The 12,358-nt window shown below is 38.9% G+C and overlaps 1 protein-coding gene across 1 annotated transcript in view; it reads left to right on the forward strand.

Moving 5' to 3' along the window:
- The window catches only part of TTN (titin), a 246,511-nt gene that overhangs the window by 188,072 nt on the left and 46,081 nt on the right, over positions 1-12,358 (forward strand). The window contains exons 199-219 of the mRNA XM_034065601.1: positions 64-384; positions 509-793; positions 989-1,288; positions 1,641-1,943; positions 3,091-3,366; positions 3,476-3,775; positions 3,866-4,168; positions 4,383-4,682; positions 4,805-5,092; positions 5,185-5,481; positions 5,567-5,869; positions 5,961-6,266; positions 7,057-7,344; positions 7,458-7,748; positions 7,843-8,130; positions 9,318-9,908; positions 10,007-10,111; positions 10,604-10,801; positions 10,888-11,184; positions 11,291-11,878; positions 11,970-12,272. Of these exons, the coding sequence (XP_033921492.1) occupies positions 64-384; positions 509-793; positions 989-1,288; positions 1,641-1,943; positions 3,091-3,366; positions 3,476-3,775; positions 3,866-4,168; positions 4,383-4,682; positions 4,805-5,092; positions 5,185-5,481; positions 5,567-5,869; positions 5,961-6,266; positions 7,057-7,344; positions 7,458-7,748; positions 7,843-8,130; positions 9,318-9,908; positions 10,007-10,111; positions 10,604-10,801; positions 10,888-11,184; positions 11,291-11,878; positions 11,970-12,272 (6,531 nt within the window). The remainder of the gene's footprint in view (positions 1-63; positions 385-508; positions 794-988; positions 1,289-1,640; positions 1,944-3,090; positions 3,367-3,475; positions 3,776-3,865; positions 4,169-4,382; positions 4,683-4,804; positions 5,093-5,184; positions 5,482-5,566; positions 5,870-5,960; positions 6,267-7,056; positions 7,345-7,457; positions 7,749-7,842; positions 8,131-9,317; positions 9,909-10,006; positions 10,112-10,603; positions 10,802-10,887; positions 11,185-11,290; positions 11,879-11,969; positions 12,273-12,358) is intronic.

A 12,358-nucleotide genomic window follows, 5' to 3' on the forward strand; every position in this document is an offset into this window, starting at 1 on the left:
TAACATAACAGATTGCTAAATTGCACAACTGTGTTATTATTTGTAATTTATATTTTCTTTCAGAACCACCTGGTCCTCCCACAAACCTGAGAGTGGTTGATAGCACAAAGAGTTCAATAACTCTTGGCTGGGGAAAACCGGTGTATGATGGTGGTGCTCCAATTATTGGATATGTTGTAGAAATTAGACCAAAAGTTGAGGGTGCTGATCCTGAAGCAGGATGGAAACGATGCAATGTTGCTGCCCAAGTTATTCACACAGAATTTACAGCCACCAGCCTGGATGAAAACCAGTTGTACGAGTTCAGAGTTTCTGCTCAAAACCAGGTTGGTCTTGGCCGACCAGCTGAACTGAAAGAAGCTGTGTCTCCCAAAGAAATACTTGGTGAGTTTTCCCATTCTCTTTATGAGTATTGACATACAAACTTTATTTGGTCTGATTTTATTTTATTTTATTTCATTTCATGTGCTAACCTTTGCATTTTTATTCCTTTAATTTTCTCTTTCAGAACCTCCTGAGATTGAGTTGGATGCAAGCATGAGAAAGTTAGTCACAGTCAGGGCAGGATGCCCTATTAGGCTTTTTGCCATTGTTAGGGGTCGCCCAGCACCAAAAGTCACCTGGAGGAGAATGGGTATTGATAATGTTATCAGAAAAGGACAAGTTGATCTGGTTGACACTATGGCCTTCTGTGTCATTCCCAATTCAACACGTGATGACTCAGGCAAATATTCACTGACACTTGTTAACGCAGCTGGAGAAAAGGCTGTATTTGTGAACGTCAGAGTCCTGGGTAAGTAATGAGAGAAATATCGCTAGACAGTTTACTAACTATGTTAAACCTTCATTGCAGAAATTTTTATGACCCCAGTTTTTGAGCACAACTGTATCAGCTAACACTAACTCCCCCTGTATAGGAAGCTGTTAGTCCCCTTTAATTTTTTGCTTATTGAAGAAAAGACTCACATAAATTCAAATTTCTTTACAGATACTCCGGGACCTGTATCAGACTTCAAGGTTTCAGATGTCACTAAGATGTCATGCCATCTTTCATGGGCACCTCCAGAGAATGACGGTGGTAGCCCAGTGACTCATTACATCCTGCAGAAACGTGAGGCTGACAGGAAGACCTGGGGAACAGTCACTGCAGAACTGAAGAAAACTAGTTTCCAAATAGCTAACCTTGTACCTGGAAATGAATATTACTTTAGAGTAATAGCAGTAAATGAATATGGGGCAGGTGTTCCAAGTGACATACCAAAACCAGTTCTAGCATCAGATCCACTAAGTAAGTATGCCTTTATGCACATTTTATATTTTCTTTCTAATTTTAGTAAGATTTTGTAATTTTTTGAAGATTGATGTTTCTAAATTGGACAATGCTACTACCTACTCAATGATAAACATGAATATTTCTGTGTCAGCTTCTTTCAAATATAATACCTTTCCAATTATTAACGATTTTGTTCTTTTCCATATTGTCCTTGTTGAGTTAGCATGGATAATGTCCAATAATTCAACAAATATTCAATAGTCAGAAAATCTTGGAAATTCAATGTTTAATGTGGGTGGGTTTTGTTTTTTTCTTTGTTTGGTTGGTTGTTTTTTTGTTTTTTCTTATTGTTTTTTTCCACTTAAAGGTGAACCTGATCCACCACGAAAACTTGAAGTAACTGAAATCACAAAGAATAGTGCTACTTTAGGCTGGCTGCCACCCCTGCGTGATGGAGGCTCTAAAGTTGATGGGTACATTGTTAGCTACAAAGAAGATGACCAACCAGCAGATCACTGGACAGAATATTCAGTCGTCAAAGATCTCTCCATTGTTGTAGCTGGTCTGAAAGAGGGAAAGAAGTACAAGTTTAGAGTGGCGGCTAGAAATGCCGTAGGAGTAGGTTTGCCAAGAGAAACTGAAGGAGTATTTGAAATCAAAGAACAACTCAGTAAGTAACAATCTAAATACTATCTGTGTTGCAATATTCTGCTTTACTAATGAAATGAGGAAGAATTCTACTTCATTGAATGAGTCCCAGAAAGACATATGCTCTATGAACTCATCTGGAGTATTATGTTGAACTGTATTGTGATATGGTTTAGTGTGAGGTGTCCCTGCCCATGGCAGGGGGGTTGGAACTAGATGATCTTGAGGTCCTTTCCAATCCCAACTATTCTATGATTCTATAAATATTTTGACAAACTAGAAAGGATGAGAGTTGAGCACTAATTGAGAATTATTAGAGAATTTTGTAGGTATTGTTTCAGTTGGAACCAGAAGATAGAAACAAAGGACAAATAAAAAATTCCTTTAATAAACTTAAAATGGAGGAGAAAAAGTGTCAAAGTGGTAGTTTGAGACATAAATGGGGCCAAAAGTGGGACCTGGTTTAAGATAAAACAAGTTGTTTATATTGTAGAGTTGGTTGAGAACGTAAAGCAAAAGGCAGGGAAGACAGGTTGGCCCAATTAAGGAGTCAGAGGATCTGAGGCAGAGAAAGATGTTGGGGGTAAGGAGCAAATGAGAAGTACCTACTTTATTTGTGACAATGAAAGAGGAAGGTACAGGAGCAAAAGACAATGAAAACTAGCCAGTGGCAGGAAGAAATGTGTATACTGCCAAGTTTCTTTTGGAAGAAATCTGACAGATTTTGTACAAAAGAAGAATTCAAGAGTATAAAAGGACTGAATGTGGAAATGGGTTTAGTTCAGCAAGAACTTAAGTTTTTCTTCTCCTTCATGTTTGTCTTGTAAAAAGTCTGCAATGAGTTAGCAACAAGTTCCAGATGAGGTATTTTGTCATGCATTAATAGTGCAACAGCCTCTAAGTAAACATGTGAGAAGGCAATCCAAATTCAAAAATGTTCTCTTATAAAATGTATAAGACTGTAAAAGACTGAAATAGATATTGCCTACTGCAGAATCTCTACTTGTTCATAAGTGGAAGCTAAATTAAAAATTACGAGGTCATTCCTATTGGTGCAGGAAGTCTTTCTCACTAAAGAGGGAAGCAGAGAATCTTCACATGAAAACACAAGAAAAAATTAGTATGTCACAGAAGTTGAATTTATATTTCTCTATGTGATTTTCTTTCAGTTCCACCTAAGATTTTGATGCCTGACCATGTTCACATCAAAGCTGGAAAGAAACTGAGAATTGAAGCTCATGTATATGGGAAGCCTCAGCCAGTTTGTAAATGGTTGAAAGGAGATGAAGATGTACTTACATCCAGTCGCCTTGCTGTACATAAAGCAGAAAAGTCTTCTGTTCTTATTATTAAGGATGTGACTAGAAAAGATTCTGACTTTTACACTCTTACTGCAGAAAATAGCTCTGGTACTGATAGTCAGAAAATCAGAGTGATAGTCATGGGTATGTTTTCATTTATTTTTAAACCCAGCTTTATACAAAACTAGTTTTAGTATATTCCATTGGTTGCCATGTTCTTTCATCCCTTTTTTCTTACTATATTTTTGCACAGATAAACCAGGTCCACCACAGCCTCCATTTGATATTTCTGAAATAGATGCAGATGCTTGCACTCTTGCATGGCATATACCTCTTGAAGATGGTGGCAGTAACATTACAAACTATGTAGTTGAGAAATGTGACGTAAGCCGAGGAGACTGGGTAACAGCTTTAGCTTCTGTCACAAAGACAAGCTGCAGAATTGGAAAACTAATTCCTGGAGAAGAGTATATGTTCCGCGTTCGTGCTGAAAATCGTTTTGGGATTTCTGAGCCACTTACTTCTGGAAAGATGATTGCAAGATTCCCATTTGGTATGTGAATTGTTGATAGCAGCATTTCTCTTTTTAACCCTCCCAGTAAGAAAGCATGTAATTGATATCTATCTTTGTATTTCTTTCTAGATGTTCCTAGTGAACCAAAGAATGCACGTGTTACCAAGGTCAATAAAGACTGCATTTTTGTTGCTTGGGATAAACCAGATAGTGATGGAGGCAGTCCAATCACAGGTTATCTCATTGAGCGCAAAGAAAGGAACAGTTTACTGTGGGTGAAAGCAAATGATACAGCTGTGCGCTCCACAGAATACCCTTGTGTGGGGCTCATCGAGGGCCTTGAGTATACTTTCAGAATTTATGCACTGAACAGAGCTGGAGCAAGTAAACCTAGTAAACCAACTGAGTTTGTCACAGCAAGAGCACCAGTTGGTAAGCAAAACACACCAATAAATTGCAAAAGACTACTGTTTTTATGGTAATTTTTAATATGCCTTCAACTTTATGATATTCAGTTTGCCCTTATGTTTATATTTTCCTGTTTACCATGAGTGCACAGTGTGGGTATCCAGTATTATTAAAGCCATTGTTTAATATGCTAGCTTTTTTTGCAAAACAGATTATAACATAATCTTATTTGCCTTAGATCCCCCTGGAAAACCTGAAGTTATTGATGTTACTAAGAGTACTGCATCACTGGTATGGACAAGACCAAAGCATGATGGTGGTAGCAAACTTATTGGCTACTTTGTTGAAGCTTGCAAATTACCTGGTGATAAGTGGGTTCGGTGCAATACAACTCCACATCAAATACCCTTAGAAGAGTATACAGCTACTGATTTAGAAGAAAATGCTCAGTATCAATTTAGAGCAATTGCTAAAACAGCAGTTAACATTAGCAGACCTTCTGAACCTTCTGATCCAGTGACCATTCATCCAGAAAATGGTAAGAAATACAGAAGTATTTGAGAACTCTGATAAAAGTCTGTGTATATTGAACTAACCATCATGTGAAGAATATGTTTATATATTGCTAGATTGATTAACTGTTGGGCTTTTACCTTTCAGTTCCCCCTAGAATAGAATTGGATCTGTCTATGCAATCACAGCTTACAGTAAAAGCTGGAACTAATGTGCGTCTGGAGGCGAATGTATATGGCAAGCCAATGCCAGCAATTAACTGGAAGAAAGATGGGGAAGTTTTAAAGCCATCTGAAGGTGTTAAGATCACCACTAAGAGAAATCTTGCTACAGTTGAGTTGTTCAGTGTTAACAGGAAGCAAACAGGAGACTATACTATTACCGCTGAAAATGCAAGTGGAACAAAGTCAGCAACCATTAAACTTAAAGTGCTTGGTAAGTTAAAGACTGTCTGTTACTAAATTCAGTTTTAGTTAAATGATATAGCAAGATACAGAGCTATAACAATGTGATGTTATTTTTTCTAGATAAGCCTGGTCCTCCAGCCTCTGTTAAAATCAAACATATGTATGCAGACCGTGCAATGCTTTCGTGGGAGCCTCCTCTGGAAGATGGAGGTTCAGAAATTACTAACTACATTGTAGACAAACGTGAAACAAGCAGACCAAACTGGGCCCAAGTCAGCGCCAATGTACCCATTACAAGCTGCACAGTGGAGAAACTTATTGAAGGACATGAGTATCAGTTCCGCATATGTGCTGAAAACAAATATGGTGTTGGAGACCCTATCTTCACTGAACCAGCAATTGCTAAGAATCCATATGGTAAGTCCTTTGTGAGATAGTTTAATTGGTCATTGGTTTTTTATATATACTTATGAATGTGAACATAACTTCCAAATCTCCACAGATGTACCTGGACCTTGCGATCCACCTGTAATTAGCAATGTAACGAAAGACTTCATGACTGTTAGCTGGAAGCCACCAGCTAATGATGGTGGATCACCAATAACTGGTTATATGCTTGAGAAGCGTGAAACTAAGGCTGTTAACTGGACAAAGGTAACCAGAAAGCCTGTAATTGAAAGAACTGTTAAGGCTACTGGACTCCAAGAAGGAACAGAATATGAGTTCCGGGTGATAGCGCTGAATAAGGCTGGACCTGGCAAGCCTAGTGCACCATCTAAAGCAGTGTATGCTCGTGATCCTCAATGTAAGCTAAAATCCTCAGATATTTTCCATGGTTATTTCTAAATATGTTTGCACAGCATTTGGTACAATAACTTTGTTATTTTAATTCTCAGATCCTCCTGGACCACCAGCTTTCCCAAAAGTGGTTGATACTACTCGTAATTCAATAAGCCTGTCATGGAGTAAACCAGCATATGATGGAGGAAGTCCTATTATTGGTTATCTAGTGGAAGCAAAAAGAGCTGACACAGACAACTGGGTCAGATGCAATCTACCTAAGAACTTACAGGCTACACAATTTGTGGTAACAGGGCTGATAGAAGATACAGAGTACCAGTTCCGTGTTTATGCTGTCAATAAGATTGGATACAGTGACCCAAGTGATGTTCCTGATAAACATACTGCCAAAGACATTTTAAGTATGTTTACTGAAAACAAATTACCTTGTTAACTTGTGCTTCAATTCATGGGATGTGTTCCAAAGACAGGGTTTGTCACAGATCACAGAAGCAGATTAATCTGGAATTTTCTCAGACAATGTAGGCTAAAAGTGGTTAATTTGTAAAAGAATAGGGCAATTAGGAACTGAGTAGAATCTGACTGGTGTCTGCTTTTTTTTCTTTTGTATGCTAGATACATTTCCAACTCCTATTTTGTATCCTCAAGAATTTTTTCTTTCTCTAATCCTAAAATTAGACGTTTCAGATCTCACTTCTGTTCTTAAAACTTACATTCTTATTCGCGTCTTCTAAATAATTTGAAGCAAAAATTACTATTCTAAGAATCTGTGTGGCACACTATTTAATTGTATGACACTCCATAAGAGCCATGCTGGCTTCTGTATGCATTTTGCTGTATGTACAAAAGCATTGCTTCACAGAACTGTATTAGTTCAAGAAAAGCAGTACAGAGTACAGTCCAGGAGGCTTTGAAACTTCTTTGAATTCTAGAAACTATGGGACTTCTTCATATGATAGGTAATATAAATGGTGGAAAAGGTAGAAAAAAAAAAGTAGTGAAAACAGTGCAAAAAAATGCCGAGTTTGACAATGATCTTGAAACAGGAGTCAGGACACTAACTCATTAACATCATCACAGGCATGAGAACAAGTTGGTTAATACAGTGAAATGCCAGTAAAGAGGGACTTTTTGTTTTGTGATGGTCTTAAAGAATATGTTTTAATTATGTGGGTTTTGTTAAACACACAGTTCCTCCTGAAGGAGAACTTGATGCAGAACTAAGGAAAGTCCTTGTATTGCGTGCTGGAGTCACAATGAGACTTTATGTGCCGGTAAGAGGACGTCCACCTCCAAAGATTACATGGTCTAAAGTGGGTGCCAACCTAAGAGACAGACAAGGATTAGATATCAAATCAACTGATTTTGATACCTTCCTGCGCTGTGAAAATGTAAACAAATATGATGCTGGAAAATACGTTCTCAGTCTGGAGAATAGCTGTGGCAAAAAAGCATATACTATTGTTGTAAAAGTCCTTGGTAAGTGTCAGGGTTTTCCCCATTGTGGTACATTTGTTAACTTTTAACCATGGTTTTGGTTGGTTGGTTTTGTTGTTTACTAAATCAAATGTGGGGTTGTTGTGTTTTTCTAGATACTCCAGGCCCTCCAGTTAACCTGATTGTAAAGGAAGCATCTAAAGATTCTGCCTTCATTACATGGGAACCTCCACTAATAGATGGTGGCAGTCCAATCACAAATTATGTGGTTGAAAAACGCGACGCAGAAAGAAAGTCATGGTCCACAGTAACAACAGAATGTCCAAAGACAAGCTGCAGGATAACTAACTTAGAAGAAGGAAAATCCTACTTCTTCAGGGTTTTTGCTGAAAACGAATATGGCATTGGTGACCCCTGTGAAACTCGTGATGCTGTTAAAGCTTCTGGTAAGGAAACTTAATCCATTTTGCCTATTTTGGTATTCAGATCATTTTTATTTTTAGCTCAAATGGACACTTACTATGCTTTTCTTCCTTCTAGAAACACCTGGACCAGTTGTGGATCTAAAAGCTTCAGCAATAACAAAATCGTCATGCAATTTAGTATGGAAAAAACCTATCAGTGATGGTGGAAGCCGTATTTTTGCATATGTTGTTGAGGTCCTTATTGGTGAAGATAAATGGCAAGAAGTCATGCGGGCAAAGAACCTCCATTTTTCAATGAGAGACCTAAAAGAAGGACAAGAATACACTTTCCGAGTGAGAGCGCAGAATGATGCTGGATATGGAACTCCAAGAGAGCTTACAATTGTGGCAAGAGATGATGTTGGTAAGAAGCAAGATCATTAATTCAGTTCTTCACTTACACAAATTATATTTCTTTTTGTGGTGGGTTGACCCTGGCTGGATACCACATGCCCAGCAAGCCATTTTACCACTCCCCCTCCTCAACTAGACAAGAGAGAGAAAATGTAACAAAAGGCTTGTGGGTCAAGATAAGGACAACAAGAGATCACTCATGAATTACCAGCATGGGCAAGCCAGACTTGACATAGGGAAAAAAAATCAATTTATAGTTCATCAAATCAGGGTAGGATAATGAGAAATAAAACCAAATCCTAAAAACACCTTCCCTGCACCCCTCTCTTCTTCCTGGGCTTAACTTCACTCCTGAATTCTCTAACTCCTCCCCCCAAGTGGTGCAGGGGGAGGGGAATGAGGGTTGTAATCAGTTCATCACACATTTCTGCTGCTCCTTCCTTCTCAGAGGGAAGACTCCTCACACTCTTCCTCCACTGCTCCAATAGGGGGTCTCTATCAGGGGATACAGTTCACCACTAACTTTTCCAGTGAGAGTCCTTCCCATAGTCTGTAGTTCTTCACAGACTGCTCCAGTGTGGGTCTCTGCCAAAGGGTGCAGTCCTTCAGGAACAGTCTGCTCCAGCATGGGTCCTCTGTGGGGTCACAACACCTGCAGCAAACCTGCTCCAGCATGGGCTCCTGTCTCCACAGGGCCACAGGTCTTGTCAGGAGCCTGCTCCAGTGCAGGCTTCACACAGGGTCACAGTCTCCTTTGGACATCCACCTGTTGGGTCCTCCATGGCTGGCTGCAGGTGGATACCTTGGTGTCTGCATAGCTGTTTCTCTTGTATGTTCTCACTCCTCCCTCTCCAGCTGCAATTGCTCTTACACAGTAACCTTTTTTCCCCTTCCTAAATACATTCTAGGGGTGCTACCACCATTGCTGATGGGGCTTAGCCTTTGCCAGTGGTGGGTCCGTCTTGGAGCTGGCTGTCATTGGCTCTATCAGACATAGGGGAAGCTTCTAGAAGCTTCCCACAGAGCCCACCCCTGCAGCCCCATACACTACCAAAACCTTGTCATGCTAAATTAATATAATTTTATGCTTACCATCATTACTGTGCATACATACAAATCAGATGCCTTTTAAATAGCATCTTAATTTTATTAGAGTTTATACATAGTTGAATAATTGTGGGTTTTTTATTTTTACAGTGGCACCCGATCTTGATTTAAGAGATCTACCTGATTTGTGCTATACAGCTAAAGAGGGTAGCAATTTCCGTCTTAAAATCCCAATTAAAGGCAAGCCTGTCCCATCTGTAACTTGGAAGAAAGGTGAAGACCAGGCACTTACTGAGAGTGGAAGAGTTGCATTTGAATCTACAGCAGTTAACACCACACTTGTAGTACATGACTGCCAGAAGGCTGATGCTGGAAAATACACCATAACTCTGAAGAATGTTGCTGGCAGCAAAGAAGGCACTATTTCTGTGAAAGTTGTTGGCAAACCTGGCATACCAACAGGTCCAGTGAAATTTGAAGAAGTCACAGCTGATGCCATAACCTTAAAGTGGGGCCCTCCAAAAGATGATGGTGGTTCAGAAATCACTAACTATGTCCTAGAGAAGAGAGATAATGTAAACAATAAATGGGTGACTTGTGCCTCCGCAGTGCAGAAAACCACATTTAGACTTACAAGACTTCATGAAGGAAATGAATATACATTCAGGATCAGGGCTGAAAACAAATATGGAGTAGGTGAAGGTCTTAAATCTGACCCTGTCATTGCAAAACATCCATTTGGTAAGTAGCTCTAATAATTTTCAAAATTAAAAAACACCACGTGGTTTAAAGGTGATATTTATTTTTAATGTTGCTTCATTTTCTAAAATGCTGTTTAGATGTTCCAGATGCTCCTCCACCTCCCAACATTGTTGCTGTGCGGCATGACTCTGTAGCTTTAACTTGGACTGATCCAAGAAGAACTGGAGGCTCACCAATCACAGGTATATAACCAAAAGCCTCCTTGTATTTCAGTCCTTAATAGATCTTTCTCTCTGTCAAAGGGTAAGATAAAACTACCGTGTGTTTATGCTTTAAATTGATTGATTGATTGATTGTTTTACTGTTTTACTACCTATTTTGTATCGATGATGAATTTTTCAAAACTTTAAGTTTTAAATTAAAAGTCAGGAAAAGACTAACTGAGAACATTTTTGCACAGAGCTAAAAAATCTAAAGAAACCAAACCAAACTCACCTATATCTTACATTACTTGAGTCCTTAAAATTAGCAATTTGCATTTACAAACGTCTCGTTGTTGCAGTTACATGCATCTGTAGTGTATGTCCACATCCATTTCCTAACGTTTTTCAGTGTTCCTCTTGCACAATGCCTATGTGACATGACATACAGGCGGTATGGTGTGTCACAATGCTGTGAGAAATGAAGATTTCTAGAAAACCCCTCATATTTTTATCACACCATTTATCTTCTAGGTTATCACATTGAAGTCAAAGAAAGAAATAGTCTTCTGTGGAAGAGAGCAAATAAAACACCAATAAGAATGAAAGATTTCAGAGTGACAGGATTAACTGAAGGTCTGGAATATGAATTCAGAGTAATGGCAATCAACATGGCTGGAGTAGGTAAACCAAGTCTGCCATCTGAACCAGTTGTGGCACTTGATCCTATTGGTAAGTCATCAGGAAAGTAAAAAGGAAAATTCTGAAATTTGAAATAAGTTTTGTTTGACAACTATTTATTATTTTTTCTCTTTTAGATCCCCCTGGGAAACCTGAAGTTATCAATGTAACCAGGAACTCAGTAACACTCATTTGGACAGAACCAAAATATGATGGTGGACACAAATTAACTGGTTATATTGTTGAAAAGCGCGATTTACCTTCAAAGAATTGGACTAAAGCTAATCATGTGAATGTTCCAGACTGCGCATTTACTGTAACTGACCTCACTGAAGGCTCCAAATATGAGTTCAGAATTAGAGCAAAGAACACTGCTGGAGCTATCAGTGCCCCATCTGAACCCACAGAAACCATAATATGCAAGGATGAGTATGGTATGTAGTTGACATTAAAAATTTAGAATTTTATTTGAATAAATAATACAATATTTTTTTCCTGTTTTCTTATTATAACATTTGGGGTTTTCTGTTTGTTTGACAGAGGCACCAAGCATTGTTATTGATCCTACTTTGAAGGAAGGTTTAACAGTAAAAGCAGGCGACACCATTACAGTGTCTGCTATTAGTATCCGTGGCAAACCACCTCCAACTTCAGCATGGTCAAAAGCTGGAAAAGATTTTAGACCTTCAGAACTTGTGCACATTGAAACCACACCCACTTCTTCTACTCTGTCTGTCAAATACGCAGCCAGAAAAGATTCTGGAGAATACACAATTACTGCAACCAATCCTTTTGGCACTAAGCAGGAAAGCATACATGTGAAAGTTTTAGATGTTCCAGGACCTCCAGGACCTATTGAGATCAGCAATGTTTCAGCAGAAAAAGCAACTCTTACATGGTCACCTCCTGCAGAAGATGGTGGATCACCAGTCAAATCATATGTTCTTGAAAAGAGAGAAACTAGCAGACTGCTCTGGACTTTGGTTGCTGAAAATATTGAAAGCTGCAGGCATGTTGTTAGCAAGCTCATTCAAGGAAATGAGTATGTTTTCCGTGTCTCAGCAGTAAATCAATATGGCAAGGGTGAACCAGTACAATCAGAACCAGTTAAAATGGTGGATAGATTTGGTATGTAGAATAAGCTAAGAGGTTCTGGTGTGCTTTTATTAATCTCTGAAGACTTGATATTTGTTTTAACTACTTTTTTCTTCCTTAACAGGTCCCCCAGGCCCTCCTGGAAAACCAGAAGTAACAAATGTGACGAAAAATACTGTCACAGTTACCTGGAAAAGGCCAGTAGATGATGGTGGAAGTGAAATCACAGGTTACTATGTGGAGCGAAGAGAAAAGAAAGGTTTAAGATGGGTCAGAGCAACAAAGAAACCAGTTTCAGATCTTAGATGCAAAGTAACTGGTCTCCTGGAAGGAAATGAGTATGAATTCCGTGTCAGTGCAGAAAACAGAGCAGGAGTTGGACCACCAAGTGACGCTTCAAAATCAGTCATGTGCAAGGATGTTGCATGTTAGTATCATGCCTTTTCTTTTTTGTGGGTGGGTGGCATGGTTAGAGAGGACATTTAGACAGTGTAAGAGTGAATTCCTGGGTAA

The sequence above is a fragment of the Melopsittacus undulatus genome, chromosome 8 (assembly GCF_012275295.1).
Source record: "Melopsittacus undulatus isolate bMelUnd1 chromosome 8, bMelUnd1.mat.Z, whole genome shotgun sequence".
NCBI lineage: Eukaryota > Metazoa > Chordata > Aves > Psittaciformes > Psittaculidae > Melopsittacus > Melopsittacus undulatus.